The sequence below is a fragment of the Penicillium concentricum genome, assembly GCF_028827145.1.
Source record: "Penicillium concentricum strain IBT 3081 chromosome Unknown utg000006l_segment0_segment0, whole genome shotgun sequence".
Lineage (NCBI taxonomy): Eukaryota > Fungi > Ascomycota > Eurotiomycetes > Eurotiales > Aspergillaceae > Penicillium > Penicillium concentricum.
The window spans coordinates 2,334,042-2,358,061 of NW_026622759.1; the positions used below are offsets into that span (position 1 = coordinate 2,334,042).

At 49.9% G+C, this 24,020-nt stretch overlaps 12 protein-coding genes across 12 annotated transcripts; 9 read left to right on the forward strand and 3 right to left on the reverse strand.

The window, feature by feature from the left end:
• Positions 1-715: 715 nt before the first annotated feature.
• Positions 716-1,544, forward strand: N7517_011099 (uncharacterized protein; the record flags this gene model as incomplete). Its single annotated transcript, XM_056728822.1, has 2 exons — positions 716-766; positions 825-1,544. 2 exons carry the CDS (start codon positions 716-718, stop codon positions 1,542-1,544), a joined length of 771 nt encoding a protein of 256 aa, XP_056574637.1.
• An 817-nt stretch (positions 1,545-2,361) lies between these two features.
• N7517_011100 (uncharacterized protein) lies at positions 2,362-3,364 on the forward strand (the record flags this gene model as incomplete). The annotated part of the gene is made up of 2 exons (XM_056728823.1): positions 2,362-2,508; positions 2,609-3,364. 2 exons carry the CDS (start codon positions 2,362-2,364, stop codon positions 3,362-3,364), a joined length of 903 nt encoding a protein of 300 aa, XP_056574638.1.
• Positions 3,365-3,998: 634 nt separating this feature from the next.
• On the forward strand, positions 3,999-5,240 carry N7517_011101 (uncharacterized protein; the record flags this gene model as incomplete). Its single annotated transcript, XM_056728824.1, has 1 exon — positions 3,999-5,240. The coding sequence occupies one exon, from the start codon at positions 3,999-4,001 to the stop codon at positions 5,238-5,240; it is 1,242 nt and encodes a 413-aa protein (XP_056574639.1).
• A 578-nt stretch (positions 5,241-5,818) lies between these two features.
• N7517_011102 (mitochondrial 54S ribosomal mL50 protein) lies at positions 5,819-7,110 on the forward strand (the record flags this gene model as incomplete). The annotated part of the gene is made up of 3 exons (XM_056728825.1): positions 5,819-6,228; positions 6,317-6,710; positions 6,766-7,110. The coding sequence occupies 3 exons, from the start codon at positions 5,819-5,821 to the stop codon at positions 7,108-7,110; spliced, it is 1,149 nt and encodes a 382-aa protein (XP_056574640.1).
• A 338-nt stretch (positions 7,111-7,448) lies between these two features.
• N7517_011103 (replication termination factor 2) lies at positions 7,449-8,536 on the reverse strand (the record flags this gene model as incomplete). Its single annotated transcript, XM_056728826.1, has 3 exons — positions 7,449-7,913; positions 7,970-8,456; positions 8,517-8,536. 3 exons carry the CDS (start codon positions 8,534-8,536, stop codon positions 7,449-7,451), a joined length of 972 nt encoding a protein of 323 aa, XP_056574641.1.
• Positions 8,537-8,700: 164 nt separating this feature from the next.
• On the forward strand, positions 8,701-10,584 carry N7517_011104 (uncharacterized protein; the record flags this gene model as incomplete). The annotated part of the gene is made up of 3 exons (XM_056728827.1): positions 8,701-8,800; positions 8,922-9,872; positions 9,932-10,584. The coding sequence occupies 3 exons, from the start codon at positions 8,701-8,703 to the stop codon at positions 10,582-10,584; spliced, it is 1,704 nt and encodes a 567-aa protein (XP_056574642.1).
• A 439-nt stretch (positions 10,585-11,023) lies between these two features.
• On the forward strand, positions 11,024-11,342 carry N7517_011105 (uncharacterized protein; the record flags this gene model as incomplete). The annotated part of the gene is made up of 2 exons (XM_056728828.1): positions 11,024-11,139; positions 11,210-11,342. 2 exons carry the CDS (start codon positions 11,024-11,026, stop codon positions 11,340-11,342), a joined length of 249 nt encoding a protein of 82 aa, XP_056574643.1.
• Positions 11,343-14,481: 3,139 nt separating this feature from the next.
• Positions 14,482-15,408, forward strand: N7517_011106 (GFA family protein; the record flags this gene model as incomplete). The annotated part of the gene is made up of 1 exon (XM_056728829.1): positions 14,482-15,408. One exon carries the CDS (start codon positions 14,482-14,484, stop codon positions 15,406-15,408), a length of 927 nt encoding a protein of 308 aa, XP_056574644.1.
• Positions 15,409-15,640: 232 nt separating this feature from the next.
• On the forward strand, positions 15,641-17,897 carry N7517_011107 (putative topoisomerase family protein TRF4; the record flags this gene model as incomplete). The annotated part of the gene is made up of 2 exons (XM_056728830.1): positions 15,641-16,407; positions 16,460-17,897. 2 exons carry the CDS (start codon positions 15,641-15,643, stop codon positions 17,895-17,897), a joined length of 2,205 nt encoding a protein of 734 aa, XP_056574645.1.
• A 937-nt stretch (positions 17,898-18,834) lies between these two features.
• On the reverse strand, positions 18,835-20,253 carry N7517_011108 (D-arabinose 1-dehydrogenase (NAD(P)(+)) ARA2; the record flags this gene model as incomplete). Its single annotated transcript, XM_056728831.1, has 1 exon — positions 18,835-20,253. The coding sequence occupies one exon, from the start codon at positions 20,251-20,253 to the stop codon at positions 18,835-18,837; it is 1,419 nt and encodes a 472-aa protein (XP_056574646.1).
• An 801-nt stretch (positions 20,254-21,054) lies between these two features.
• Positions 21,055-21,522, reverse strand: N7517_011109 (import motor complex subunit PAM16; the record flags this gene model as incomplete). Its single annotated transcript, XM_056728832.1, has 2 exons — positions 21,055-21,459; positions 21,520-21,522. 2 exons carry the CDS (start codon positions 21,520-21,522, stop codon positions 21,055-21,057), a joined length of 408 nt encoding a protein of 135 aa, XP_056574647.1.
• A 498-nt stretch (positions 21,523-22,020) lies between these two features.
• N7517_011110 (PEX28-32 family peroxisomal membrane protein) lies at positions 22,021-23,814 on the forward strand (the record flags this gene model as incomplete). Its single annotated transcript, XM_056728833.1, has 2 exons — positions 22,021-23,208; positions 23,263-23,814. The coding sequence occupies 2 exons, from the start codon at positions 22,021-22,023 to the stop codon at positions 23,812-23,814; spliced, it is 1,740 nt and encodes a 579-aa protein (XP_056574648.1).
• Between the last annotated feature and the right edge of the window lie 206 nt (positions 23,815-24,020).

A 24,020-nucleotide genomic window follows, 5' to 3' on the forward strand; every position in this document is an offset into this window, starting at 1 on the left:
GAAATGACTCACAGATTTAAGAGAGTTGTCAAGGGGAAAAATGGGACAAAGAGGCAAAAGTGGGCCGACAGATTTCACGGGTGAAAGGGATTTTATACTTGAGAGACACTAACTTTCTTTATTTTTAGGGCTTGATTTTAATATGCATTCTAGTAATGTATGTAGCTCAGTCTGTACATCTGTACTCTCTGTACGGGTTAAATCTCTCTTTTAGCTAAGTGTGCATATTGGTGAGATCCAATCATAGGCCCGGAGATGACCACAGTCAATGTTATACACGACTGCTTTTACACCGACATCGTCTTATATCTGACCTGCATATCATGTCATGTACTTCTAATATTGTCATACTGACTATTCATTTTCTTATGCTCTACGTGATTGGTCAAGTCACAATAATGTTGGATGTATCATATAGTCCTAATCGGGTAATCAATAGAACAGAACAATATAGAACTATAGAACTTCAACCCAATTGCGTTAACAATAGTTAACAAAATACAATTAAGCTAATTGACATTCAGAGAATTCCTATTGTTCTCCTCATAATAGAATAGAACATATTCTAACATGGAGAATCCTCTACTATATAATCTACTCCGTACTTCCAACGCTTCTTTCCTTCTGACACGTTCGCAAACTTTCGGATTTACCCTTGCATGGTTACTCTATTACTCTGAACTCTACCAGGTACTTCGTACTTTACCAGGTAACGATGATTCCTTCCAAGCGAACCCTCCAGGGCCTGGAGCAATCCAAGAAAAAGGTTAGTCAACTCTACCTAGGTATATTTATATCTGATATCAGCCACTAATTCAAGACAGCGAGTTTGCCGCCCTGCACCACTGAACCTCAAATGCCCACCCATGCCAACTCATCTGGCCAATGGCGATAACCTGTCTCCCTTCCTGATCGAGAATGGTCAACCATCGCCAATTCCCGCCAAGCTGTTCAGCACCGTGGTGAAGATCAACGAAGCCAACACCAATGGACCATCCACCACGCTCACCCCACTCGCCAATGGCGATGCTCTCTCTCCCCACCTGGTCCAAGAAAATGGCCAGCCCTCGCCCATCCCGCGCACCCTCTTCAACCAATCTCTGAATATCAGCGAGCCATCCGAGGCCGCTGCCCAGGGCCCATTCCCTTTCTCCGGCACAGGCAACACCCAGCCAGCCGAGTTCAACCCCCGTCTCTCCACCCCCAACAATGGGGCATCGGGCATGGTCAATGTCAACTGGCCCTTGCCATACACTCGCACCGTTGGCCCAGTCAACGAAGACGGCTACGCCGTAGTCACCCAAACATGGTATGACTACAGTGCGGTGACCGAAAGTACCGCGACGGACTCGGGAAGTCCTCGCTCCTTCCGATTCACCCCTTGGTCCCTTCCTCCCCCCCGTGTCCGCACCCGTGTCCAGTACTTCGGCCGGCCTGATGGCGCAGCCCGCCGGAAGCCTCGCTTCACCATGGGGTTCCGCAGGGGCTGCCCTCAGTGCCGGCACCAGGTGCCTGGACACTCTAACCATCTCATCTTCCGTTGAGATGGCCGCTGACTCCCCCTCACAAAGAAGTGAGGTTGAATTGACTTCAGAGAATGAAGTGAACGGCCCTGGTGGCCTCATATTCAATTCCATAGTCTTTGTTTCAAAAAATTAATTTCTTGAACTGCTCAATTCATTAATGTATTGCACTGTGCACCTTAGTCTCTCCATTTCTAGATCTCACTCTTGATAGTTATGGGCCTTAACAGCTCTATTCATTTCTAGTATAAGCTATTCTCCAAACGTATTACTACAGCGTCTCTCCTTTGATGCGTCAACCGCTAAAAACACAGCACTAAGCTATCACACCCACATGGAGGTTCACACTCATCGCGCGCCTATAGCGCCTCTCCTTTAACATACATCTTCCTAGTTTTTCTATTTCGACCCTATATCATCAAGCGTCTCTTTATTGAAGCGCGTTATAACTAGTTTGATGGCATGGGCATTGTTCTCTAACCTAAAATGCGGGACAAACTGCAACTCTTTGTTCTACTTCAATGAAATATAGAATCCATAAAAGTAGACCTTGATTCTTATTTTGATGTGTTTAAGACATTTAATTCTGTAGTCCTTATATTCGTTAACATTCTACAATTTTGCTGAGATATGAAGTGTTGAGCAGGTGCACCCTCTTACACGGTCACATCTGGACTCCAGGTGTTTACTTTCACTGTGATTGTCCTCTTTCCATCGTCTATTTATCTTTGTTTTCAACTGCCCCTCCTGACTTCTATCTTCCTTTTCTTTCTTTCTTCCTTCCTCAATCCAATTTTCCAATTGACTACACTGATCTCTTCAAACCCCATCTTCAGCTATGCCTTCCGCGATTGGAGGTGCTGTTCCTGTTCGCATCAACACAAAGAAAAGGAAGGAGAAACTTGAATCCGAGGTGTCGGAATTAGCCCGCATCCCTCGAGTGTCACAGATACCCCAGAAAGAGAAAGCCCACCATCCGTCTCAGGTAAGTACTGATCCTGACATCTGAGTCACACTGGCATAAGCTACCTCAGCTATCCTCGCTGCACAAAGACCATCTTCCAAATACTGATAATTATGGCCAGGGAATGGATGGTTGCGTTCACAGCTCTACTGCACACGGTCCACGCACCAAGGCAGTTTCCCGCCACCATGTAGCTGGCTCTCCCGTGAAGAGGGACGGAGAGATAACGCCTGCAGACCGCCGCTTCCGTGCTGAGAACGAATACCCTACCCACTTCACCTTGTCGGAGATGGAAATCGACATCGGCTCGTGGATGTGTCTTGCATGCCCTACTTCAACCAGCAAATGCCGAGATTGCAAGCAATACGAGGGCCACGAAGACTCCCTGATCATCGCCATTCACGGAGAATGTCTCACCGGAAAGTTTGGAAAACGTTCGGCAATCGGAGTGTTCTACGGCCGTGGCAACGCCGGCAACATCTCCTCGCCCATTCCAGGCAAGGATGAGCACTGCCACACGACCCAAATCGCCGAGTTGACCGCCTGCCTGCGGGCATTGCGCAATGCAACCAACATCATCGAGAAACGACGCAAGATGGTGCGCAAGGGCAAGGTCCTGATGCCGCTGAATACCTTTGTTATCAAAACAGACTCCGAGTACCTCGTCCGCAGCTTGACGGAGTGGCTACCCAAGTGGAAGAACAATGGATGGAAGACTTGCAAGGGCGCTCCGGTTGCTAATGCTGAAATGTTCAAGCTGGCCGAAACTGGTATTACAATGGTTGAGATGGTCGTCCAGGTTAAGTTCTGGCTCGTCCCTAAGGAGAACAACATCGAGGCTACTTGCCTGGCAAAGATGGCTTTCATGGACGGATGAGCAAGGGGAACCATTCATGTGCCCCTCATTAGGGTTATCAATCAGTTTATCTCCGGATCTCAGAATATCCAAACCAAATCCAAGATATCGAATTCGAGAATGTCTCCAATTATTCTCGGCTTCTCTGTCGGCTCCAAAGTGCCGATCCGATGTGGCTGACATAAGCATCCGATTGTCTCCAGGTCGGAGCCGACGTCGAGCTGCCTGTCATTTGGAGGATTCAGTAAGGTAGAATATTTAGAGAGGTTCTGTAGAATCCAGTAGCAAGAATTAGAAGACTAGCCCCAGGGATATACTAGAAGTTGAAATATCCAACAGTTTCTCCCCACATTTTGCGGGAAACCGCTTAGCCGATCTCCAGTGCCGCGGCGATTCAACGGTACTTCCAACCCCGGAATTTTGTCCGGGATTTTCCTATAATTATGGAGTCCCGGGGAGCTGTTTCGATGGAATTACTGTCTGTTTCTATATTTTCTATTTCCTGCATACTTTAGCCATTGTACAGATGTGAGTAGCTACCCCAGAGCATGGTATACAAATCCAAACTGACAGCGCCGAGAAAGACCGGAAATACGCTTGAGTCTCAGTATACAACTTTCAAATAATTCAAATATTCCAACCAACCTACACAATCATGGCTTCTCCAATCCCCCGCGGTCTCCGCCAAGTACTCCAGAAGTCCCCCAATGACATCGTCATCCTCTCCTCGCTGCGCACACCCGTCACCCGCGCCAAGAAGGGTGGTTTCAAGGACGCCTACCCAGAAGAGCTACTCGCCAGCGTGCTACAAGCCACACTGAAGGCAAACCCAAACCTAGACCCCGCCCAGATTGACGATGTTCTCATCGGCTCCGTCCTACAAGAACTGGGCGGCGCCAAAGCCGGCCGCATGGGCCAGATCCACGCCGGCTTCCCTCACTCCGTGCCCTTCAACACGATCAACCGCCAATGCTCATCCGGCCTGGCAGCAATCACAACAATCGCAAACGGCATCCGCGCCGGCGCAATTAACGTCGGTGTCGGCGGCGGCATGGAATCCATGACCCGAAACTACGGCTCCCGCGCAATCCCCACAGTCCTCTGGCCCGAGCTGAAGGAGTCCCACTCCCAGGACGCCCGCGACTGCATCATGCCCATGGGTCTTACCTCCGAGAACGTCGCGTCGCGCTACAGTATCTCCCGCGCAGACCAGGACGCTTTCGCCGTCGAGTCTCACGCAAAGGCATCCGCCGCCCAGAAGGCAGGCCGCTTCGAATCCGAGATTGTCTCTGTCACTACCAAGACACTTGACCCTGCGAATCCAGATGCCCCCGCCAAGGAAGTCACCGTCTCCCAGGACGATGGTATCCGTCACGGCCTGTCCCTCGAGAAGGTCGGCGCGCTCAAGCCCGCTTTCTCGCCTACCGGCGCCAGCACCGCAGGTAACAGCTCGCAGGTCAGCGACGGTGCCGCTGCTACTTTGTTGATGCGTCGCTCTACTGCCGAGGAGCTGGGTCTGTCTGGTTCCATCAAGGGCCGCTGGGTCGCGTCTGCCGTCGCGGGCTGTGCCCCCGATGAGATGGGTGTTGGCCCTGCTGTTGCAATCCCTAAGCTTCTGCAGGCTGTTGGCATTGAGGTTCCTGAGGTTGGGGTTTGGGAGATTAACGAGGCTTTCGCTTCGCAGGCTCTCTACAGCGTTCGCAAGCTTGGTATCAACCAGGCTAAGGTTAACCCTAACGGTGGTGCTATTGCTATCGGTCACCCCCTCGGTGCTACTGGTGCTCGTCAATTGGCTACTCTGCTGCCTGAGTTGGAGCGCAGTGGCCAGGAGATCGGTGTTATTAGCATGTGCATTGGTACAGGTATGGGTATGGCGGGCATGTTTGTCCGTGAGTGAATCGTTTCACCCGATTTGCATAAAATGTGCTTTTTGTCTATTTGGATTAGTAGTATGATACCAGCGTTGCATGTGTATACATATACAGTTTGCATACTATGAATGATTCATTTTCTTTGTGCGACTATAGTTCTTCGCCTCGAAGATTAGAGGCTAGGATCTGAGACATTTCTGAGATATATTACACATTGAGTGCAGTATAATCACTATAGGCAAAATCAGATCTGACTGTACTAGTTATATCTTTTCTTTTTGGACTGCAGTTATTGGCAGTTTTGGCGGGATGTACAGACATGGAATAGCCATCCAAGAATTGGTTTCATTCAACATCGAGCGTGGATTGGGAAAATAGGAAAACCAAAATATATATATAATGAACCACCATATGCAATCATACTAGAGTAAAATTATTGATTTGCAATGTCAAAACCCTGGCCTTGGGCCAGCGAGGTAGACACCAAAATGCCAAGCATCAAGATCACCGACACGTGACCTGTACCTTTCTCGAATTTGTTTCTCCGTCTAGGCCAACTCCGCCAGCTCGACGCTCTCAAACAACGTTCGCGCCCACCTTGACAATGCGACCTTCAATGCGCCTCCCTTTGCGGGAGGCAAACTTCATCTGCTCCAGTTGCAGAATTGGAGCCACCCCCCGTATCTCGCCGCTCGGTCAAGTCCGCCGCTATGCCTCCGAGGGGCCCGGAGTCCTCGAACGCGCCCGGCGCAAGATTTGGGGAACCGACAACCCTCCCGGCCCAGCAGACCCCTACTCTGGAAGTCAGATCATGCCTGGATCTAATATGAGTCCCGGAGAACCCATTGCCGAAGAGACCAAGGCAGATGAAGCATTCAGTCTTCAAGATGGTGAAGCACCAGCTAAAGCAGCTGATGAGAGCCTCACCTGGGAGGGAATGCCTAAGATTGGTTACCTCAAGGAGAAAGAATGGCGTATTAAGGGATCTAATGGGGAAGTTGATGAAGTCACACCGTACGTTCAATCCAAGTTTCCAATTGTCTCTGCATGCTGGTTTTATTCCTCAATGGATTTGCTGACAATGTCCCTTTTGATCGAACAGATGGTACCACAACCCAGAACCTGTCCCATACATGAAGGCCGCGCATCAAGCTGCCGTGGAGATTGGATTGATGCAATTGTTGGGGAGAAAAGTCACCGTTGTTAGCCAACTCCACTCGCGAGAGATCCAGGACCAACTCGACATGGTCAAGATCGGAGGTGACTCTGGTAACTGGGGCGACCGTCTCCGGTTCCCCGACAATAAAACGATGGAATCCCTTCTACAAAATGTAGCAGGGCCTGCGTACGGCGAGGAAATGACCGAGGTCGCTTTCAAGAAGCAATTGGAGAAGATAACTGGCACAGCGGAAAATCGCCTGTATGACCCAGAGACCAAGGATCAGAAGAATGACCTCAATACCCTGTCGCTGGCTGATGGAAACATCAAGTTTGCTGTTCGTGTTCCCCCTTCGACCTTCATAACCAACATCACTAACAACTACATCTTAGTTCTTTGCCCGCCTCTCCAAATTGACCTCTCAGCGCATTTCCGACTCTATCATCTCTTCCACCACTACCGGAGAAGTTTTCACCGCACAGGAGGAACTTCGCAAAAAGACTGCCAGATTGACGCCTGTGATTCTCCATGAGCTTATGGACAAGAACGGTGCCGCTAAATTGTCTAATGTTAAGATTTCCGACGTCCGCCAGACTCGCCACGACAACGATGAAGATCTTGGCCGCAAGAAGGTTATTGTTTCTGCCCTCTACAAGGGTGGTTTGATCAGCAAAGCCCTGGGCCAGAAAAAGCTCCCGCCTTGGAAGCAGGCTAAGAAGACCAAGGTGAATGTCTAGGCCTTTCTGAATGTTTTGTAGAATGTTGGAGGCGTCTTTTTCCTTTATCTAAGAGCAATCTTTTGTACATTAGAATTGTTGATTGAATTGCATTTTTGTCCTTGTTTCGTCTCGTCATGTCAAGTGAGTTCAGATAATTGTACATGTTAATTTTGGAATGTAAGGTATGTCTGCCAGTCTACTCGTTCATACAACGCTGTAGTCACCATCAATCATTGAAGAACACCAAATCCTTGTGAACTCCGGAAATAAAACTCCCCCCACGACCTTGTGTCACATTGAAAGGCACACTTCAGGCCTAGTGTCTACCTCTGCGCAGCAGAAAGATAGAACATAGGTCATGATATGGAAAATCCTCTGGTCATGAAATCACGATTCTTGGACCCGCCGTCCTTCTTGGAGAAAAGACTGTCGATATTTTCATTCCGACCCATCATCTTCCGGCGCTTCTTCTTCTCATTCTCCTCCGCCAACACACGGGCAGTGAGCGAAGAAGTAGCAGCGTTCTTGATTCCATTGCCAGAAGCAGTAGTAGGCACCGATGTGGAGGTGTTGCTTTGGCTTTTAGAATCTGAGGATTGCTTAGGCACTACCAAGTCAGCAGGCTCAATGGGACCGGGGGCATCAGTTACACCCTCAGCGGTGGCATTCTTCTTGCGCTTCTTTGAGCCCGGAGCTTTTTTGAGGGAATGTGTGAGGCCTTGTTCAGCAAGTTTATGGCCTCGCTCAATCAGACGTTGCTTGTCTTCTTTTTTTATTGTAAGGATGGGAATGACGTTATCTTCGGTGTAGGATTCGTTGCACTAGCACATGCACGTTAGCCACTGTCGCCGCTTTGTATACAAGGTGTGATCCTTACCTGCAAGCACTTGTCGCCCTTAAGCTGTCGGATAGCCTCATCCGAAAACACATGTCCACACGGCACCAGGTACACAGACTTCACACTTGGGCCCAACGGCTTTGTGGTGACCGGGCAAATCCAGCCCTCGCGGCGCTCACGGGGTGCATAAGCACGACCGGCCGGGTGCTCTGTGAGCTCGGTATCGATTTCGAACTTCATCTCGACCACATCCCGGAGCGACTTCACTCGCCCGCACAGGATCTCTTCACAGTCGGCCTTGGAGCTGATGCCCTCAACATCGTCGCCGGGGATCAAGAACTGGAGTATAGCGTCCTTGTTGTAAAGATTCCCGACTGAGTCTGATACAATTGGCCGGGATAGTGACTTGTGTGAAAGCGGACATGTAGTCCAGCAGTGTTCTTGCTGCTCGCGCTGTGTCTCTTTTACTTGCGCCGTGCTTGGGGCGCGAGCTGCCTCACGGACGAGCTCTCGGCGAGTCGGAATACTAGAAAGGCTTCTGTTAGAAAGTCTGAATATGTAGCGCGTGTGTAGCAAAGTCACTCACCTGCCACCGTCATTACCCATATTTGCGATGCAGTTGATGTGAGTTGCTCCCACTACTTCGCCACGATAAAGTCGGAAAGATAGCGCGCTGAGTCAGCGGCGATTAGATCCAGCCCGGGCCCGCTATCAACAGCTGGCCAGAAGCTCTCTCCGCACCTCCACAAACAAAGCTCAATGCCTCAAGCATGAGACTCCCTCAGTCGTTAGTGTTATTGGCTGCCGCTGGGTCTGCGGCCCAGGCTAGTAGTGACAAGCCTGCGCGTCCCCGTGGCTTGGCCCCAGAATGTGAGTATCTGAACCCTTTAGATCTCCACTAGTGTTTCTGCAGCGGGTTCATGTAGCAGTGATCTATGATAGGCAATTGATCATTTTTCTCTTGGGTGTTATACTAATGTAGTATCTTTAGTTGCCAAATTCTACCAGGACTCGACGACATTCACCTGTATCTCGAATCCTTCGGTCAAAATCCCCTTCTCGGCCGTCAACGATGACTACTGTGACTGCCCCGACGGAAGCGACGAGCCCGGCACATCTGCCTGCGCACATATCTCGCGCAATTCGCCACTAACGGTGGCCGACCGGCCCGGGAATAGCGATGTGGACATCGCACACGCCCTCCCGGGATTCTACTGCAAAAACAAGGGCCACCGGCCATCATACGTCCCATTCCAGCGTGTCAACGATGGTATTTGTGATTATGAGCAGTGCTGCGATGGTACCGACGAGTGGGCTCGCGTTGGGGGCACGAAATGTGAAGACCGATGCAAGGATATTGGCAAGCAATGGCGGAAACAGGAGGAGCAGAACCAAAAGTCGATGACAGCTGCCTTGAGGAAGAAGAAGGATCTTCTTGTCGATGCTGGTCGCCAACAGCAGGAGATTGAGGATCATATCGTTGGGCTAGAGGCCGAGATTCAGGGCGCTGAGGTCAAAGAACAGAACCTCGAGGCTGATCTGAAGCTCGCTCAGGAGCAGGACCGTAAGGTGGTCCGCACTGGAAAGGGTAAAGGCAAAGTCAGCGCCCTTTCCAAATTGGCTAAGGCCCGTGTTGATGAGCTACGCAATGCGTTGGTCGATGTGCGTCGCCAGCGGGATGAAGCCCGTGAGCGAGTGAAGGAGCTTGAGGATATTCTGGCTAAGGTCAAGGTGGAATATAACCCCAATTTCAATGATGAGGGTGTTAAACGTGCGGTCCGTAGCTATGAGGACTACGCTGCTCGTGAACAGGGAATTGAGGGTACGAATGCTGCCGTGGACCGCGACTTGGACGAGATTTCCAAAGCCGACGGTGAGGACAGTGGTGTTAACTGGGAGCACTGGGAAAACGAGGAGGATGGATGCAATGACACAGATCTAGGTAAGTTATTCCCTAAGTTCTTGTGACACCTAGTATAGTTTACTAACAGGAAACTATAGTGTACAAGCTCGCTGCTTATCTCCCACCGTCACTTGTCAGCTTCATTGAAGACAGGGTCGTTTCTGTCAAGAGCTTCCTTGAAGAAAACGGCATTATTCCCAAGGCCGATGCAAACTCTTCCTCCGAATCCAAGGCCGTGACCCAGGCACGCGATGCCCTCAAGGCCGCACAAGACACTGTTACCAGTCTCAAGAACAAGCTACGCGACCAGCGTGCTGACCTTGAGCAGGACTATGGCCCGGCCTCCATCTTCCGCGCACTTAAGGGTGTATGTATCTCCCAGGATGCGGGTGAGTACACGTACGAGCATTGCTTCCTTGAGTCGACCAAGCAGAACCAAAGGAAGGGAGGCAGCTCCGTGTCCATGGGCAAATTCTCTCATGTTGGAACCATGAGTGTGGAAGAAGTGAACGAGGCTGGCGAGGTCATCAATGTCGAGAAGATGATGATTGAGTACGATCGCGGCCAGTCTTGCTGGAATGGACCTAGCCGGTCGACCAAGGTCATTTTGGAGTGCGGTGAGGAGAACAAGATCTTGAAGACAGCGGAAGAAGAGAAGTGCGTGTACTCCATGCTTGTTACCTCGCCGGCTGCATGTGCTGGTGGCGAGGAGGCAGGTAATGTTGTGCCTCGCTCAAAAGACGAGCTGTGACAACCATGTTAGATCTATAGATCTGATGTTACATGTATTGAATGTTTATTTCATATGCATCCCATTAGTTGGAATGAATTGCAATTTGAGCGCTTTTGTACACTACTGTTCTTGTTCCTTGGTGTTAAAGTAAGCATTTGTTTCTTGTCGATCTGAGTTCGATACAATATATGCGAAAGGCGCTCAGTGGACACTTCACTTACATGACCAGGATCAAATCACCTAGCCACATTTACTAGAGCATATAGATACTACTGGAGATCACAGATAATAATATAACCAGCATATTTATAACTTATAGCACTTGGCTGAAGACTAAATCACAAGAACATACACGAGGTCGAATCTGAACCTATAAACTTAACACCCCATCCACAAGGCTCCAGGCCCTATTATCCCCAGATCGTAGCATACAATCAGCTCGATCATGACAATCACAATGGAGTTCTCTCATAACCTCGACAATGAGGACACCCGCACCCTAGCTAGTTCAATAACAGTGGGAGTCCGGGTCTGGTATGAGTTGTATTGGAGGAAGATGGCGGTGATGATGGCGTATGAGCCGGCTTAGTGCTAGAAGGGTAGTTAGTATAGCTTTCGCTCCAGGGCCTCATCCCACTTCAAGTAATGATGGCTCTAAGACACGGAGTGAGCAAGCAATGACATACCTTGCAGCTGGCACAAGAGCAGGAGTTGCACTCGCCGGAGCAGCAGTTACAGGTGCAAGGAGACATGATGAATATAGAGGTGGTAGGTAAAGAACCTTGAAAAAGAAGCTTAAGAGTAGTGTTTGGCTTTGATATAAATGGCTTGGATAGAGAAAGAAAAAGTCCAACAAGGGATATGAGGTCAACTTTATACTGCTAAGATCCACGATTGCTACTTCATCCCGATCAATAATAGCGCGGCGTATAATTCTATTTTCTTCCATCTACCATGCACCTCCATCCAATCCAAGACGTAGTGACGCCGTCGAGGTGCCCCGTTCACACTCCATCGTATCGCGTGGTCGAGTCAAATGAGCCCAGTCCTGCATCCCACTCAGGGCCCCCAACCCCCATTCCGCCTACCACCTATCAGGTCTTCAGCCTATTCTCACGCGCTATGCGCTGTACTATAGCCAGGTTGCTCTACCGCTCGCCAATAGAGCGGAGCCTATCGGGCTCTATAATGGAAACTTCTAAATTCTGGAGCCACTCTCGGGCAAATATGGCGCAAAGACCGGTGAAAGAGTCAGTCCCCGATTCATTTTCTTACGAAGTCTAAATATTTTCTCGGTGTTTGCTCGGCACTCTAGTGAGTACAACATCAGGTGTGGACAGAGTAGATCAGATTGCATTGTGCTCGGGCTGGGTTCCTGCGAAATAATATGGTTCGTCTATTGGCTTAGAACTAAGAATCGGGCTGGGTTCATTTTGTGGAGCAATAACATACGTTTTTTACGCTTTTTAGATAGGGTCATCTTTGCCTATACTCCATGGATATGTTTGAATCTCGACTGGGCTTGGATTTCATCATATTATACTGCTATAGAAGAGCTATTATGTGCATGTATAGTGTATAAAATATTGAATATAGCAAATATAGGACAGCACATAGCAACATTACAACCCTATTAGGGTGTTAATTAAAATTAAGACCTTCTATCATCATGCCACGATGACGGCCACGTTTCGGGTACGACGTAGATCTGCGTGCCTTGTTAGATCCACTTCGGGACGGGCCTCTTAGGTATTATCTCATGGGTACAGTAATATGTGCAACATGCGTACGGAGTACCAGATGTGGACTGTAAGTACTAGGACAAACTAGGGTAAACGTATGCAAAGAAAAGATGGAGAATGCTCAGCGAGGGTTAGGAATGAAATTTCCGGCGCCTGCAGCGGTTTCGGGTTTGACTATCGTTCTGGCAGCCTATTAGGCGATGTTTGCCGGATTGGGGACCTTGGAGGAGGGGTGCTATCCGGCCTCATTGGTAGCTTTCGATTACCTGAGATGCATGTTTATGTCCACCCGGTGGAGCCGTGCCAAGGTGTTTCGACCTTCGTGTTTTTCTTGCTTGCTTTTGGGGTATTTGTCTGCTAAAAGTGTATGACGGGCGAGACGCTCTAGTAGTTGCACCTGCATTGTGGGGACTGTATTAGCCCCCGAGGTTGGTTTGAGGTTGGGTTTAGATGATGTCTTTCCATATTGCAGTTGGTGATATCTATTCAAAAGAAAAAACCGTGTATATTATATACCAAGACGCAAGATCTGATAACGCGGGCTTTAAAAGGCATGTCACTTTGCACAGTGTACGTGGCATAGAACCGTATACTACCTACATCGGCGCTTGGACCTCTATTCTATGGCACAGACTCCTTGGGATCTGACTGAGAGCCAAAAACAAGCCAGCAAAACAACGAGAAAGTGGAGAGGCTGCAGCTTGAAGGCTACCAGAGCATATCACAGACCCTCTCCGAGGTGCATCATGCATAATTATGATTGGCTCCGATCCAGTACTACTCTTCTAGGACTCGTGCACCATTGAGTCCCGCTTTTTATCTCTTGCATTCAACTCTGGTACCAGGTGTTGGGATCTACTTCGTTGGAACGTTTGATGTTGGAGGTGAAAATGCCGCATCGGCAAAACATAGCAGAATCTGTACTTGGAAAGACGGGAAGGACATTTCCCCTTCTGGTTACTGTGACGAGACGATCACTAAGTGGACTGTGTTGGGTTGACAAGGATGCCTGATATTGGATCAAACATGATTCTCGGTGACTCGCCCGCACATCTCCTTCCTTTCCGAGCGTATGGTCTACTTCCTCAGGCTGTGTCTGCATTAATATGGGTGGGTTGATAACTATGTACCGAGGTACTCTGTAGATTCCACATATGATGTATGTTGTAGGTACATTTTAGGTGTGTCTACTAATCTCCACATAGGAGGCGGTTCGGGTATCTAAGTATGTCGGACAGGCTGTTGAGCTCCCAAGGTTGACCAATGCCGATCTGAAAGACCCAAATTCTGAATCTGATGCCCACAAGGTACTTGCTCTACAAAGAATAAAAGTGATCGAGCAACTGCATGTCCTTCATTATGACGAGCCAGGGCTCCTACATATTTTATGACATGACGTGCAGGCCCGAAGAACACAACCGGAAGTTGTCCGACTCAAATATCCTCCGTCTCACTGCATGTTTCATATCCCCTTGAAAAGTTCAAATCAAATCATCGGGAATTCTCATATGGGTGATTTATTTCTTCTAAACGGATTTAGGGGTCAGCCAGACGTCATTGAAGGAAGGAATATAACACGTACAGGGCAGTTGCAAGAGCCGGCAGGGCACTGGCAAGAGGAGCCGCAGCTGCATCCGTGATCGCCTATCATGGTCAGTATCGAAAGAAAAGGTGAAATACGACAAAGGACAACCCCGCTATGACCCCCACCATTTCAGAAATCAGGCCAAGGAAAAGTGCGGTTATTCAAGACCGTGAAGTCACAGATAAACATGAAAGATGGAAGTGCTTACTCATTTTGTATGGAGTGGTATAAAAAAAAACTGGTGAAGCTTTTGGAGTTTGTGTTGGTTGTAAAAGGCGAGGTGGGGGGGGGGGGGGGAAGGGAGAGAGGGATGGGCGGGGACCTTATATACTCGTGACTTTCCGATGTTGAGTCTGAGGGTCAGACCTGAGTTCTCATTTGCATCTTCCCACGTTACACTTCCATTGTGAGCATATTTCTGCACCTGATTACGCCAACGCATTGGTTTCGAGAGCCGCGCGATCTCGAAATTATTCCGAAAGCATGACTACTTCTATCACTTGCATATGCGGAAGTGTAGCCTTATCTATCCAGTTGGACTCTGATGATCAATCCAAACTCCAATTATGCCATTGTAACAGCTGTCGGATGGTGACTGGGCAGCTGTCTTCATCGTATTATCTTCTCCAGCATGAACCGAATCTAGATGGGCTCCAGGAGTATCAACAGTCCAATCATGTTAGTCGTTTTTTCTGTAAGACATGCGGTGCCCACGTCTTTGCTCGCTCGCAGCCTGGACAGTTCCTAGTTGCTTCGGGTTTGTTGGCAGCAAAGGACGTTCCCTCGGTCCGAGCGATTGAGCACTGGCAAAGCAGCGATACCGGTGACGGTGGACTCAGTGCACTGCTTCCTGGAACGGAGTCTCCCGCCACAGGCTGCAGGTTACATACCTCAACCAGCATCGAGAGTCCCAGCCGAGAATCAGTAAACCTGGCGGAATATACATCAACAAGCCAGCATTTGCGGGCACATTGCCTCTGTGGAGGAGTTGAGTTTTATATCACCAAGCCCGATGTGTCATCCTTGAAAGCATCCTCGCCATGGCCAGATCTCCTGGTTCCATACTACTCCGGGTCTGGAGCGAATCCTGATGATATCAAATGGTGGTTGCGAGATGGTGATACAAAATATATTTCAGGAACTTGTACCTGCAACAGCTGTCGGTTGAGCAGTGGGTTTCCAATTCAGACCTGGACATTTGTGCCCAAATCCAACATCTTGAATGCAGACGGGTCAGCACTTATGTTTGGTGCAGGTACCATGCAGCGGCATGAAAGTTCACCAGGGGTATACAGAGAATTCTGCGGCTGCTGTGGGGCTACTGCCTTTTGGCATTGCGATGAACGACCACTGCTGATTGATGTGAGTGTGGGCTTGCTCCAGGCAAATGGTGCTAGAGCCGAGGACTGGTTGGAATGGGTAACAAGTCGTGTCAGTTTTGCTGAGATGGCGATACAACATGATTTGATTCATATTCTAGAGGAGGGCCTCAAGGCCTATTCAAAGCAAAATTAAAAGTCAACATCTGAAGATAATAATCTATGAATGTCATCTCATATAGTACTCCTACTCCATATATATGTGCACCTTCCTTCCAAGTAGCACGTGTGGAAGGTGCGACCATGCCCGTCACCGCCTTCCCTCCCAACTTTTTCGGGGATCTTTTTTTCGCGTCTAATCCGAAGCTTCTTGATCATCTTTTTCTCCACGCGTCTGCATTTTTGCTGCTTAACTGCAGCTGCTCAAAATGCCTCCAATGGCTCCATTTGCTCCATTCCAGTTCAGAGGAAATTCTAACTATCGTGGCTCGCGTCCCAATCCACGACACGAGTTCACTTTCCGGTACCAGAAACCCGCCACCTCGGACCGACCGTTATTGTCCTCGAAGAGGGAAAGCACGCCCGAACGACTTCAAGGCGAGTCTGAGACTAAGCCTGAACTCAGATTTGCTGAACTTTCCACTTTGAGCGACAGCGAAGAAGCAGAAATGGACATGTCTGATGACTCCGACACCGAGCGACCGCGTAAGAGACGTGCAGTAGCTCTCGACGGGCCTCAAGAGGCTGTTCCTGCTCCTGTTCCGAAATGGTCGAACCCTGATCCGTACACTGCGCTACCTCCTCCAGCTGAAACTACAAACAAAAGGGTGGATGTTGTTAAGCTGATTCGCAAGGCGAGACTTGACATTGCTGCAAAGACGGACGAAACGGACGCAGTCAAGCAAAACTCAGACTTCATTTCTCTTGGCATGGCATTTGAACCAGAAATCTCTCAGAGCAACGCTCCCGATAATGCTCCTAAAGGCCCCAAGGCCCAGGACGTTCTAGATCCCGCCATTGCGAGTCGAAAGCGAACCCGCGACGATGAGATCAAAGGGTACTCCCGAAAGACCGGAAAGCCTGCCAGCAGGTTCAACTACGATGGTTCTGTTATCGATCAATGGAGACCACTTTCCCCAGAGACAGGCACGCCTTGGTTCGAGGGCACCCCGCCTTCCTTGCACGTTGGAACCCAGTCAGTACTATCCTTCGCGCTATTCCCGATTTCTCTCTAACATTTAAGCCAGGCTGCATAATGAGATTCTCAGCTTCTATCACTGGGCCAAGCCACAGGAATTCGAACATATCGTCCGTGCAGACCTTGTCAATCGATTGGAGACTGCATTCCAACAACGCTACCATAACGTTTCGATCCGGGCCTTTGGTTCTTTCGCCTCGGGTCTCTATCTCCCCACTGCCGATATTGATTTGGTGCTGCTTTCTCACACATTTTTACGCACGGGAGTCCGAACATTTGGAGAAAGGAAGGGTCAAATCTACGCGTTTTCAGCTTTCCTCAAGAGCACAAATCTTGCTGTTCCTAACTCGATCGAATGCATTGCCTCCGCCCGGGTCCCGATTCTCAAGTACGTGGACAAGCTGACTGGATTGCGCGTGGATTTGTCTTTCGACAATGACAGTGGCTTGATCGCCAACGAGACATTCCAGAAATGGAAATCTCAGTATCCGATGATGCCGGTTATCCTGGCTGTGATTAAGCAGTTCCTGTTGATCCGTGGCCTCAACGAGGTCCCAACTGGTGGCCTAGGAGGTTTCTCCATCACTTGCTTGGTCACGAGTATTCTCCAGCATCTGCCCCAAGGCCATATGCAGCCAAATCTAGCAACAATCTTGTTGGACTTTTTCAATTTCTACGGGAAGGAATTCTGCTATGATAGGCTGGCAATCCGGATGGATCCTCCAGGCTATTTCAACAAGGTGAGTGAATTCTGGTTTGCCTTTGTCAACCAGCCAGCTAATCATGTCAAACAGGGCTATTATTTCGGCAACCCCGATCGTCTCACAATCGAAGATCCCAATAACCGAGACAACGATATCTCAGGCGGCACTAAGGAAATTGGGTTGATCTTCCGAGCCTTTTCTAATGCCCAAACTGCCCTGAGGAATCGCATGGAATATCTTGCACTTGTCCAAGGGTCGAATAAGAGCATTCTTGAACCCATCATTGCGGCGAACTTTGATGAATATATCGAGCAACGCTTTCAACTCCGTCAGGTGTTCATGACAGAAGAGAGGTTTGCTCGTTACAGGGAGGCTCCACCTCCGCCTCCGCCGCCGGGATCCCCTCCTGCTAACGAAGCTTCCCCTCCTCCTCCTCCCCCTCCTGTCGACGGAGCCCGCTCTCTCGTGCCAGCGGCCGCAGCTCGCAAGCCTGCCAAAAAGGCCAAAGGAAATTCGAAGGGCACGAAATCGGAGCCAGAAGATATTTCTTCTGATGAAGCGCCTGAATCCGAAGCAAAGTCTGCCAAAGCTCGCAAGGGTGAGACAAGACGTCAGTTATGTCAGGAGCGTGCTGCCAGGCTTAAACGCCTGAGGCCCGACCTCACGAAGCTACCCAACACCCTCAGCCTTCGCCAAGCTCGCCGCCATGCAGGCTACGAGACCGATGAGCAGATGAATGCGGATTTGGACCGAAGAGAGCAGAAACTTCTCGCCTCGGCATAAATTTAAGTTTCCATCTCCACGCCCGCAACGACTTTCTTTTGGTTTCTGTTTGTATGCTTTATTTTGTACGATGATACCCCTTACTTCGAATGGTTTGGTGATTTGCACGGGGAAGAAAGGAGGGATGTGTGCAATGACGGTTTGGTGGGGGTCGGTGATATCTTCGCATGTGCTTCGGCAAAACTGTGTGCTTCTACTACTCTCGATGGCGAGAAGCGCAGCGAATGACTGGTGGAAAATCGAGAATGAACATTCTTTGAGCTTGAGACGAAAAAAGTACTTACTATTTAGGATTCTCTCCCGGACTTCGACTTCGCCAGAATGTCTTGACTTGTCCCTCGGTTACAATTGATTAGGGCTGTCTGAATGTTGAAGCGAGTTTTCGATCTTATTTGATTGAGATCCAGTTTCAATATGGATAAGCCCACGACAATTTCAAACCCTGGATGATCTTGTTTTCATCTCCTGTTCTAGTCGATTCGGCGCCTCAACGTCTAATGCCTTCTCGGTTTCCCCTCGACGAGCACCTAGTTCTTGCAGTTCTTTGGTCCCAACATGGGACACTGTTAGTGATTTCAATGGAACCCCCCGATGATCATGGATTCGCGCCCAACGTGGATCTATGTTTGTTGGCGTTTATCTTTCTTGCTTTTCCGTTTTCCCTCTCCTTCCCATGCCTCCCTTCTCACCCAGAGAGCGCTATATGCGACATCTGGGAGAGGATTGGGGCATCAGGAGCTACTGGACCTGGGATTACACGCCGAACTCGTCTTTATTCGGAAGGTGAGCCCATCTCCACGTGTTGCCGAGTCCCGATTCCTGCCTGTAACTCTTCGTCTAACCCAGATCCATGGAAATACATATAGCAAGTATGAGAAAACATTGGGAGATACCAGGGCTATGTTTCTCGATACATTCATGAAGTCCTATTTTAGTCCTATGCAAGCTGCTTTTCCACATCTGACGGTGGTGTCAGCATAGCATCCTCATTAATACCTGTATCAGATATAGTGAGATGAGGCTTCCGTCCTGTTCTCTCCTCGGCCTCGATCCTCTGCAAAGCAGCAACATGCTCCTCAGATAACGAATTCACAAAGTCTGGTGACGGACTGGCCCAGACATAATCAACCCACTCTGTACCTAAGATGTCCCGAATCTCTCGTGCCAGCTGCAAGATATGAACTCCACGCGTATGAGACCAGGCACGGTCCGTGATAAGGCCCTCCTGGGGCGTAAGGATATTCGCCGTCGCTGGAACATCACCCATCGGAATATCCAGGCTGGGAGTCGACGGTCCAGCCGAAATCAACTTAGTATCGAAATACGAGGCGTCGTCGTCCTCATTCCAATTCTCCAGTCCATCAACGATACTGTGCCAGACTCGCAAAGTCTCATCCAGCTCAGCGACATTACTAACGCCCATAACACTGACACCAAGCCTCCTTCCCGTGCCCATACTAGCCACAGACAAGAACCCAGGATCAGTGTCTGGAGCACGAGCAAGCGGTGCACCGAGACCGCCAGCCCGCGCACCAACACGCAGCCACGCCTCCAGCGCAAACCGAATGGCAACAACCTCAAGCTTCTCGCCATGTCGCGAAGCACAGTCCGAAGCACCACGGATAGCAGTCCGTAGCGCATTAGGAGCGGGGTGGAAATCGCCCATCGAGCCAATTGGAACACCGTCACGACGGAGCAATCCCATACCCAGCGGCGACGCGTTAGGAACAACATCCACACCCGCAGCAATCAACCTGGGCAGGGCGTGCGAGTGCAGTCGCGTATTCTGCAAAGTGAAGTTGGCATACGACATAACGATATCGAGCGGCTCGCCCGTCTCACGGAGAACCATCTCTGCCAGATCGCTAAGCACATCGACTGGGTATCCTGAGATACCGACGTAGCGTAGGACACCCTCTTCATCGCGCAGACGACGCAGCTCCCGCACCGCCGTGACGACTTCCCCAGCCGTCACGAACTCCACGTCGTGGCAGTACACTACGTCCAGGTAGTCTGTGTGTAGGCGTTGCAGACTGCGCTGCACGCTGTGTCTGATCCATTGGGGCGAATAGTCGAATGATGAGCCAGCTACGCGCCCGACTTTCGTGAGGAGGTGATATGTCTCCCGTGGGAAGTTTGTTTGCACGGTTTCTGTTGCGAGGGCGCGGCCGAGAAGTTCTTCTGCGGGGCCGTAGTAGGGGGATGTGTCGAAGGCGCGGATGCCGCGTGACAATGCGCGCTGTACGAGTTCTGTTGTTGGGAGGGCGTATGGGTCGGCGTTATATTGGGAATTAAATGTTGCGGTGCCCATTATCAGCGGTGGCAGGGCCGCGGACAGTGGGGTGGAGGGGCGCATGGTGTTTGGGAGGTCAATTTTGTCAATGTGCAAGAGTAGGCTATTGATAGGTATGTCTCTCTTATGGATTGGTTAATTGGTAGAGTCTTTTCGAATGGTAAGTGTAGTGTCTATATTTTCACCGAGAAAAAAAAACAGAACCCCGGGCTCCGCTCCGTATTGCGCCATGGCGGGGGATTGTGCCCAGATCGGGACATGTGGCCAAAATCTGATCGACTTTGTGTTACAATTTTCTGTTTCGGAGGTTTTAGTTGGGCCCCTTGATAGAATCTTGGAAGACATGAAGATGTTCCTGAGGCGGCGGTGGCAAAAAAAAAAAAAAAAAAAGTCGAGCGCGGATTCCGATGTATGGAAGTACATATGGAAGAAAAATACATGGTAAATAAGTCTAGATCGGACATTACACAAGTTAATGCAAGTATATAGCTATTGTACATGAATCCTTTCCGGGTGAGAGTGGAGAAGGGGGTCAAACGCGCATCACAGATGATATACACAACCAAAAGGTCGATGAGAAAGTCGGAGATGGAGGCAACAACTTCCACTTCCGACCGGAGATGATACCCAAGGGGAGATTCAAGGGCCATCTAAAAAATATCAGAGAGAAAGACCCCAGTCTAGAAAATCAAGGCGTCTTTCTCCAACAACCCAAACGCCATGCTATGCCAAAACAAGAAAGACGAGCAGATCGAAAACAAAGAAGCCGGTTGGGGTTGGAGGCTTCTGTCGCAGGAAGCGTAGATGTGCTCGTAGGAAAACCGGAGGGCCTGGACAACCGGAGAACCGCACTTATTGTCGAATTCATTTATCCTTGTAGACCTTGGGGTTCCATCCTTCCTTCAATTCCTTGTCGATCGCAGATTTGCGCTCGATCTCGCGAAACTCCATTTCCAGGCGCTCGCGTGCACGCAGAATCTTACTTTGCAGGTAGAAACTGCCGCCGGTTTCGGGGTTGTTGGTGTCGAACAGTTTCTTGAATCGGGCCATAACGTGTTCGAGGTCTTGTTCGCCGGAGGCCGGGGGCTTGACGTTCAGGATTTTGCAGGCTTCATCGACGGTTACACTCGAGGTGGAGGTGGACTTTCCGGCTGCCTTTTGCTGGCCAGCGTATTTGCCGGACGCCTGGGCTTGCTTGTAGGCTTCGGCGAAGGCGCGGCCGAAGACCCGGGCTCCGGTCACGACGACTTGAGAGACGATGCGATGCGCCTAGGAGATTATTAGTTTTAATTTTGGGAATGAAAAGAATAAAGAAATCAATAGACATACCATTGAGAGAAAGTGCCGTAGAGGAGGCGATCACGATGTTATAGGTTGGAGGAAGAAAGAAGAGAAGGGGAAAATTTCGGCTGCGGGTTTTAGCGTCGGGAGCTTCAGGCACGCCTCTATAGAGAAGAGTAAGTATAGGTGGCAAGGTCATTCTAATTTGAGATTTAAGAATCAATTATTGAGTAGTTCTTATTCCTGTCATCTATATAGTCATCTCTTCTTAAAAAATAATTAAAATCAAAAAGAACTAAAAACAATAAGACAAAGAATATCATCCTTCACCATATACCGAGAGTCACATGTCCACAACTTCGATCTCCCCGCAGATCTTCAACCGAAAACATAACGAACGATATAAATTCCTCACCTCATCCCAGGGGATGAGCTGATCGTCCCTCTATGACATGTCCGTAATTGGATGGCAGCTTTAGGTATGATATTTGATACTTCCCCTGAAACATCACTAATGGAAAGACAGACAACCTTCCGTGGATAGACTCCATGGCACCCTCAACCAACGCACAAGATCAGGGCCAGTCGGACTCTCAACCTCCGACGGTCGCTGCCTTCTCCCCAACCACCATTACCGGCTCGGCTCTGACCTCGCGCCAGCGCTCCAGTGTCATCGTACATCGCAAATCACCTCTCCTAGTGGCCACACCCCCGGCCATCACTCGCGCTCTAGCCTACTCGCACCCGTTCCTACTTCCTCTAAATAAATTCGCAGGTCTCCTAACATGGACATCTGGAGATCCATGGCAGAGCTTTCTGCTGGTGGCTACCTTTTGGACTATCGTGCTATATAGCGATGCCATAATTCTTTGGGCAGGACCGATCCTGGTCGTGGTCGCCTTGATCCTTGGCATGTATGGACGTCGTTACTCGCCTCTCTCGTCAACTACATCAACAGGCGAAAAGCACAAGACCAAAGTTGCCCCAGATAGCTCACTGCGTCATCAAAAGAGTCTCGATGAGATAGTCGAAACCCTTCGCATCTTCACAACCAGATGCAATATCCTCCTCGAGCCTCTACTCGACCTCACCGACTTCCTATCCACGCAGCGCACTCCTACATCGGCGACTACCAAACCCGCCCTGACAGCTCTGTTCATCCGCATCCTCCTAGTCACTCCCGTCTGGATCGGTCTGACTCTACCGCCATTCTACATCCTCACCACGCGCCGCGTCGTCATGGCCGTCGGCACTATTGTTTTGACTTACCATTCCCGACCCGCCAGGGTCTCTCGTGTCATTCTGTGGCGGTCTCGAGCCGTGCGTCGGCTTTGTGCCGCAGCCACGGGACTCTCCGTCGCCGATACCCCGAGCAGCCCACAAAAGGCCCCGGCTCAAGCCCAGGGCCAAAAGCAAGGCTTGAACATTTCAACTCGGCGGCGCGGGAATAACGCAGGTGTGCGGTTCACGTTTGTTGTCTATGAGAATCAGCGCCGCTGGCTAGGTATCGGGTGGACTTACTCGTTGTTCCCGGCCGAACGTCCTGCCTGGACAGACGAGCATATGAACCCAGTAAATCCCAAAGATACTTTTGAGTTACCAGATGTTCAAACAGGAGATGCCAAATGGCGCTGGGTGGAGGGAAGTGAGTGGCGCATCGAAGGAGCGGACAACTTCAATGGAAAGTCAGACTCGAAGGGGTCAACTGGCGAAGGATGGATCTACTATGATAACAAGGTTGGTGCTTTGTCTCTATCTGCTTCGCTATATTATCTTCTAACGGGACTCTAGTGGAATGACGGTCGCCGCGGTCAAGACGGATGGGATCGCTATACCCGTCGACGCAAGTGGTACCGTGACGCTGAATTGGCGGAAGTCTCACCTCCAGGCACCAAGAATGTCTCCGAAGAAACGATTTCCGGTCTCACGCAGGCCCTGGAAAGGGAGAAAGAACGAGAGAACGACGATGACGCCGACGCACAAAGCATCGCGCCATCCACCTCCTCCAAGTCCCACCGTCGGCGCTGGTTCAGCGGTGCCAAGGACAAAGACCAGGCCTTCCCTGGCGGACCCACTGACAGTGGGCGTGCCACGGGCTCAAATGCCTCTAATGCAGCCGATAGACCAGACGCCTCGCGACCCATCAGCATCAAGAATTCTCGCAGACCGTCTCATGCTCGCGAAGGAAGTGTAGCAACTAGTGATAGCGCCAGTTTACGCGAGAAGGAGATGGCGAACTCGCAAGATCATCTTGACCGGTGGTCAACTCGAGCTGCGGGTGGGACAGAAAGGGCGGAAAGGGAATGGGGGCTTAGCGATGAGGTGAATATGGGGTTGAGTTGAGCGTCCGTTCTACATTCATGTATGCAATCCCTCGACTTCCGCGACTTGCTACCTAAGCCGACTTATATATCCTTATTATTTGTAGTGTACAAAGACCTGTGAATTTCCTCTTCTGATTAGTTTTCCATCTGTCGCGTAACCTCCTAATGCTCCCGACATAAAAGACACTTCGCCTCATCCTATTTAATCCACATCTTGTAATACTT